Consider the following 7,997-nt stretch of genomic DNA (forward strand, 5'->3'; position numbering starts at 1 on the left):
TATTTTGATGGCACAAACATACTACACATTGTAAAGGTCTGGTTGCATCTCAGCGAGGGGGAAAATCCCCTGTACTGACCACTGTCGTTGGGGAAAGTTTGTCTAATGGCGCCAACGACACAGGCGGGTATTACTCGTCGAACGCGGTGTACAAGCCTCCCATGTAGCCACCATGTGTACGAACGATAGGCCACCAGCCGGTACCACCTATGAAAGAGAAAGATACAATCTGTTTTTAAATGACCAAGATAAGTGTATTAAACCTTGGTTGTCAATGACAATTCTTGTATGCAATGGCATTTTTACCCTGACAAATGCTAACTATACACTGCACAATATTGAACGACTTTTATGCGGCTATTACTAGAGAATTGAAAGACTAAACTGATATGACAATGATATCTTGAAGTTACGAGACTATAGGGGTCAACCGTGAAATAGTGGCCTAACTGACATCACAACCAAACTACACTTGGATTACGAGGGCGAACTGTTGTGCGAAGTTCGTGCATAAGCACCATCAAAATCCTCAACACGGACCGTGTGAGACAGACTGCCGTGAAGTCTGGCAGCTCGGTAACGGATTGTGGCTGTGGATCGCCTTGCGATATGTAGGACAAGCTTCCAGAGTTTTCTCGGCAGAAGCAGTTCTCCACCTCTGTTGGCATTAGCGCGCACCGATTGCAGGTACACCAGGTGGAAACGCCATCCATGCGACTAGGCCCAGGCTCTTCATCTGTTGAAACGTCCGCCCAACTGTTGTCCAAATCCCCATCGTCTACAGAGCTTGCTCTTTCCAGTAATTCCTCCTCGGAATACTCAGGCTTTTACAGGTAGGGCATTATTGTTGCCATTGTGTGGTAAAGAAACGAAAATAATTTATAACGGTCGTACTGGTATCTGTTCACACGGGCTACAAGCAACGAAGGTAGCTGACCAGAGCGCAGAAACGAGTCACAGAATACTCAAAGAAATACAGTGAGAGGAATGGAAAAGAAAATCTGCTGTCTGTTGTGAAACGCTCTGTTTATACTTGTCGAGGAAAGAAGCTTCCTGCTGTTTCCATGGCGACGAGTCATTAGCTGAGGCGCAGAGAATGTTGACATGAGACGTGCTTTGGTGTTGTGAAATGGGCGGTACGCGTCTAGTAATGTCAGGCTCAGGGGCGGGGTATATGATTTAGTGCCGCAAACGCAGGTCACCCAGGGCGATGCAGCAATTGATAAGATTATCACAAAATGGCAGCGCCCTGCTGCCCGATTTTGCTTGTTCAACAGACGAAAACTCGGGTAAGGTGCATAGGAAATGTTTGTTCGATCGAATTATGATTAAAAGCACATGGCCGACCCATCGGGGCAATATTATTTTTTGACCGAACCATTCCTTGAAATCAATGAAAAAATAAATCCTTAATGGTATAAGAAAACTAAGGAGTGGAGTTCTAAACCTTATTACAATCCAGAATGAATGATGGAATGACAACTACGAGACGCTTATAACCCTATGTACATGCGCCCTTTAGTGGGAACCAAACCAAATGCCCAATTATCCCAGACACAGGGCTTTAGAGCACAGGCACTTTTGGTTCCTACCAGAGCCAGTTTACGCAAACAAACCAATTATTGCAGTGGAAGGCAGGTGCAGCAACCAATAGTTCAAAGTGCTCTTACCATCTCCCTGACTTATATATGAGAAAGCTATTGTCCTCCTTTCCCCTGCTATAGTAAATGTTTTGTCTTTAATGGTAAACATGATATCCTATCCACTAGGTGGGCCTTGGTTCTGGCCAAACACGCCTCACTTACGGATTTTATGTTCTTTTGTTCTTGACCTGTACCATCCCATTCTGTGTCTGTGTGGATTTTACCATTACCCTTTGTTTACAGGCATGATTGATTTAGTTCTCCCCAACCACTGCCTTGTACCCATCCAAGACACTTGGCATCTATGCCAGGCATATTTTCAGCAAAGTAATTTGAGGTTACTGCAACTGTCTGCACACAGTATAGGGTCTCTTTGGATTGGGGTCATAGATTTTCTTGGGCTGCTTTTTTAGGGGTGGATCTAAAGGTGCCCTAAGGATATCTCCACCTGCGTATATCTGAGAGACCTTTAGTGTTGTTCATTGCCCTCTCTGATACCAACCGGGAGGAGACCACTAACTGGTATATCTGCAAAAAAGCGTCTGAACATGGGAGAAAGAAATGCAATCCTTGTCCCCTTGATGCCAATCTCCAAATTGCAATTGGGCACAAGTCTTGGAGTACTCTGGAGAGGGCTAAGGTGAATCTAGAATCTGTTTGCGTGCGGGTTGACGATTTATCCATTAGCAACAGATTCAGTCTCATTGGGGGCATAGAGGAGAACATCCTGCTGTTCCCAATCGATCTTTCCTTTACCATCATGAATCTTGCTAGGGGCGCAGAGGATCATGGAGCATTTTTCTGATGCTGTCTCTTTATTGAATACTTTTGCCATTCCCCAGGACTTATTTCCCTCTCATTGCCATGAATTTAAATTTAAGCTGGGAGTCTGTTACGCATTCTGTGTTAGTCTTGTGGGGCTAAATGCGTTTCTTGGGGCATGTTCGCCCCTCCCCTGACCCATGTCTTAAACTCTTAAATATGGATTTTCCTTTGAGTGAGGTCAGCCCCTGGACATTACAGGACATTTTTTTTATCTCCAACATCTAACCTCTGAGAGGTTCCCACTTGCTTTTTCTCCTTGGGCTTAAAACATCCGATCTGTCTCACCACTGCCACATCACTTCTCCTGCCTGTACTGTAAACGAACCTGACCATTAACATTTTTAACCATTGTAATATCAAACGTTCTCCTCCCTCCCCCCACTGAGACTATGCCCCCCCACTTGAGCCCTGGAACAATCTGTCCATCCCATCTCTTCCAGTTGAGGCCTATTTCCACCAGACCCGTCCCCCCCCCAGTCCCTCTGTGCATGACCCCCCCCTTAGTCCAGTGGAACTCCCGGATCCCTATGTATATGCCCCTGCTTCCTTCCAATTCTGGGTGTCGCTGTCTCTTCGTGATCCCTTTACCAATTCCACGCAGTACCCTTTTAAGAGGAGCCACCTCTTCCTTAAGCTGTGCTCACTGTTCGACCGTTAACTTAGCAGTCCACCTTTCTTCGCAACTCTTTTCCCCTAACTGATGTGGAAACTTTGTTAATCCTTATTTTTATGGGCTTGCGTGAGCATGCTACTCTTTTTCTGTGTCTCCAGACTTTGTGCCACATTGGCTTGCATCCTCTTCAGAAGTGCCACCTTCCCTCTGTTAAAACTCTGTTTTGCAAGTTCCTTCGGGTGTAGGAGGGATCCCGCTGGCAGGGGTGGTTCTGGGTGGGGGCTAGATCTTCCGTCTCAGAGCACCATCCCCAGCCGTCAGTTGCAATTGTTTGATCTCCTGTCCTCTGGGCGCCAGCTAGGGGGAACCAGGGCCCAGGTCATAGCAGCTCACCAAGGAGGATATGTTCAACATTGTCCTCTGCATGGCCAAGCCCCCATTGTCTTTCTTATTCCCTTGTGGGAGTGAATTTGTGTAGGTCATTGTGGCAAGTTGTTTACTTTGAATAGCTCGTGTTTTAGCGATGTGTTGAATGGTGTCAGCATGTGGTTAGGTTGTCATGAAATGTTGCCGGTGAGGTGGTCATGTATGTTGGGGCTATAGTGTACTTCCAGAATATCCAGCGAGAGGTTTTTGTAGACAGTTATGTTTTCTGCTGGCCCTGATGGGTATCTGTCCTGGAGCTGGAGTCGAATTGCTGCATTTAGCATGATGCTTTCCTGTGCAGTTAAAAGAAACCGCATTTTCAGTAAAAGCATGAACCAGTAACTTGCCTGTATTTGAGTGTTTTGTGCTGCCATTCATTTGTATATAGAGGTTTCACTCTCTGGGAAGTTATCTTGTGCCGGCATGTCACTAGCTCACGTCCATGAGTTTAGAATGGTTCTGACCATGCAGTGCTCCTGGTATCTAGGACGGCTTCCTAATGGGATAATCAGAATACACGACATACCTGACATATGGTAAATTTCTAGGCAATTCATACGATTTTTTTTATAGGAGATTTGGATCATTATTTCCCTGTTAATTCTGCATTGAAGCAGTGCTCCTACAATTTACAGGACATATCTTGCTTTTCGTGCCTTAAAAAGGTGAGTACTGCGAAAAGTGTTTCTCTTTAGTGCGTCCACCAGTGCCTTTTGGTTTATATTGTGGAATGTTTAATTTTCTATTCTAATATGTTTTGGTTTATTCTAGATATTTTTTTAAACTACACTGTCTTCAATATTTTGAACTTAAAATATGTATTTTCTTTTGTCTTTAAATGTAGCTGAAGACTGCCATGCGGATACAGAAAACTACATTGTACCCATAGTAGTGGGAGCAGTTTTGGGCGTGTTACTGATTATTGTCCTTGCGGCTTATATCATTGGCCGAAAGAAGCGCAACACAGCTGGATATCAAAATTTCTAAAATATGCCTAGTTGACAAAAAATGTGTTGTGTGCCAATTTTTGTGTTAGTGACCACTTTTGTAAGGTATACATTGGGCATATTTTTAAAGCTGAAGGCTTGATTTTACACGTTCAGAAACTTTAAAGACAAGATTACTTCACTGATGTAGTTCTTGGATTTTAGGTTTAAATATTTAATTTCTAATGCTAACAGTATTTACACCAGAAAGTATTTTTGTGATGCAGTTTATAAACTGATTTTCAAAAAAAGTTACTGCCTTCTGTACATTGCTAAGAATTTCAAAGGACCTATATTTTAGAGAACCAATGGAAACTGCCTCATATGCACACTAATATTTGATTAATTCATTAGATTACATACTAAGGTAAACCAATTTTTTAATAAGTGTGACCACTAAGGCAGTGCGTGCATTGCTTGTCTATGTGCACCGGTATTGGTCTAAAAGTAATGGATGATTTAACTTTAGACCTGTGTATGCATCCAGATGTTTATTCTGCAGATACCTGTGACATACAGATGGAATTCACATCTTGACACCATGTTTATGAAGCGTATGGTATAACAGCTGGGAAACGTTTGAAAGATGAAATGCAAGTTCCGAATGATGGTGAAAAGGAGATTTGTGCAACTTCCTTGTCTGCCATAACCAGCCTTTAGTGCAATAATGCATTAAACTGCTCATGCACAATCTTAAATAAAAGTTCATAAGTAATCCTTGTATATTGGATCCTTTTTTCTGACATTAAGTAGTTTGCATTACGAAACTTTGGATAGAAAATTGAATGCAAATAAAAAGACTGCTACATTCTCTTCTGCTTAAGGTATTCTTCGAGACCTTTAACGTCTTTAAGAATGAAGGTAATTTCCTTTTTTTTTGTTGTGGTTTTAACATGAAGGGTGCATTAGAGACCTGCAGTAGCAGGCAACTATATTCTCACTTATGAGAAGTGACATGCCCGACTTCAAGCTGGTGGCATAGGTACTGCTGGAAGGCAACTGGCTACATTAGTGGTCTGACGAGAGTAGTGTAATCCTTGTAAAATGACTGCTGAATAGAGGTAAACGTGACAAGACAGTGGGCACTGAAGCAGACTTACCAGCACCACAGCACTATAAAGGTAACTGTGAAGGTGGTTAACTATTGAAAAAGGTGTGAATGAGTACATATATTTCAAATCGTGCATACAAGTTATTTGAGTGGGACGGGAGGGCGCATATTGCTTTTCTTTACGGATTTTTTTTTTTTATTGGAAGATCAGATTTTGAACTAACAATTTAGAAGAGATTAAAGGAGAAACATAAAGCGGGAGGGTGGAGAATTTACCATGCTAATATGCAAGAAGAATGATTAACTGTATCACCAGAAGGGTGTGGGTTATATAAACATTTATGAAAATCGGAATTTAGACATTACACAAAGGTGAAGCATCATGTGGCCCATAGTTAAGGAATTGAAGATATGCTAAAAATTGGTCAGAAAACAAAGCTTTGGGCATCTGCTCGTTCTAAAACGCTATAAAAATATTCTCTTTCCAAGTATTTGATTATGAAGTGACATTGTTGTTGGTAGTGACCACAGCTCTGCCTCACCAAACCTCTGTGAAAAATGAATCATTCAACTATCTCTTTCGGTTTTGTGGTCTTCTCAGATCTATTCCTTGGATGTTGGGGTTTTTACAACCAATGAAAGCAATTCAGAAAGTGGTTATACTAGTTTTAACATGGATACTTGATTTGAAGCATTGCCTCTATACACTCCAACTAGCCTATCCAAAGGTCGAAGCGAAGCGTAGGAAACCATTTTTTCTAAAGAGAAAGTGATCCTGGAACTTGGAGGGGCTGAGATGGAGTGAGTTGTCAAGCCAGGAGTCAAACAGTTCTATGGTTAAGGGTCTGTCTGTGGCTGGCAGTGAGGGGAGGGCATGTTGCAGTGTTTCAGCCAGGTCAGTTAGTACAATGACCTTGTTCCAGCACTTGAGCTGAGATGTAGGGATAGAGGAAGCCTTGGAACATGGGAGCGGTGTGCAGATAGGGAAAGGTATGGCTGAATGGTCTGTCCAGATGAGGGGTTTAGGGGTGCATGTGAAAATCAGGTTGGTGGAGCTGAAAATTGCATCAAGAGTGTGGCCAGCAGTATGTGTGGGTCCTGCGATATACTGGGTAAGGTTCATTGCTGCAAGACTAGACTAGGGGTAGAGTCATGTAGTTGGGCACGTTGAACCAGATATTTAAGTCCACCAGTATGGTGAGTTCAGGGTGGTTAACTAATGTGGCCGCTAGAAAGCTGCATAGGCTTTTGGTGAATTCTGGTCTTATGAATGAAAGTATAAATGAATAAACCACCATGTGTGTATCACTACACACCTGGGTCTGTCATTCTACCGTAAGAGTGGGCAATAGATAAGTAAAAGATGCCACAGTACCTGGTTGGGCGGGTCTTGATATTCAGAGCTTATACTACTGTGCTTGCCACGATCTACCAAGAGAGGGAGAAAAAGACCCAAACAGTTGGTGAGCATTGGTGTGGTCAAGACAATCGTGAGGAACAAGTGGACTGGAAATAAGAATGGTATAGCGCAAGCCCCCCTGGCCACACATGATGTGGGAGCGAAAAAGTGCACATTGATGAAAAAGTCCTAGCGCGGATGCTTTGGACCGCTAAAGTGAGTGCCAGAATCAATTTGGCATGTAATGCGATTAAACATATTACTCAAATGCAGGGCTAGCCTGATCATTTTTTGTTTAGTATTTACCCTTCAACCTGGACAGATCATGGAATTGCCAGGAGCCCTTTAGTTTACACTATAGAGTACAGCCTGTGGCTGCGGGGCCTTTTCTCAGAGAAATCTAGCATTCTCAATAGTATAAACTGAATGCAAATACTGTTTCCTACACAGAGGAACACTGTCAAAGGCTTTTGGGTGCACCTACCTTATTGGGCAATGACCAAGGACTCCAAGTCCAAGGGTTCTGCAAGGATGAACTTGAAACCATCAATCAAAAAAAGAAGCTAATTAGAACGGAGATGCATGGCAAGTTCATGCTGGAATATATGCAAGCTGGTATCATCCCAGAAGGCTTACAAGTAAAAAAATATCTCACGGGTGTTCATCGATGACACCAAGTTTAAAATTAATTTCGGTGGCATTAGGAACAAGTGTAGCCATGACTGGCTCATTCTAGTAATCGACACGGCAGAGGAAGAATGCAAAGCACAAGAAGAACTGGCAGAGATCGAAAAAACGGTTCCTCAAAAGCTTGACCATCCAAGACGCCAAAAAGAAACTAGAAAAACATGACGAAATCGCCTAATTCAAGCTCATTGCAATAGACAAAAAGGTACAAAAATTAAAGAAAGCTATACAAAACTATAGTGAAGAAGGAACATATCCTTCTCCAGCATGGGGTCTGGCATAGATTCACATGCTCATGAATTTTCCCCGTCAGGCTGGGAATCCTCGGTAAAGAAAAAATCAGTATCAGTTTTGTTTCTGACCTGTC

The 7,997-nt window shown here is 42.7% G+C and overlaps 1 protein-coding gene across 1 annotated transcript in view; it reads left to right on the top strand.

Moving 5' to 3' along the window:
- The window catches only part of LAMP2 (lysosomal associated membrane protein 2), an 868,131-nt gene extending 862,923 nt beyond the window's left edge, over positions 1-5,208 (top strand). The window contains exon 9 of the mRNA XM_069612679.1: positions 4,352-5,208. Within this exon, the coding sequence (XP_069468780.1) occupies positions 4,352-4,494 (143 nt within the window). The 3' untranslated portion in view covers positions 4,495-5,208. The remainder of the gene's footprint in view (positions 1-4,351) is intronic.
- The last annotated feature ends 2,789 nt before the right edge of the window (positions 5,209-7,997 follow it).

This window comes from Ambystoma mexicanum, chromosome 5p, assembly GCF_040938575.1.
Source record: "Ambystoma mexicanum isolate Mex_15411 chromosome 5p, UKY_AmexF1_1, whole genome shotgun sequence".
Lineage (NCBI taxonomy): Eukaryota > Metazoa > Chordata > Amphibia > Caudata > Ambystomatidae > Ambystoma > Ambystoma mexicanum.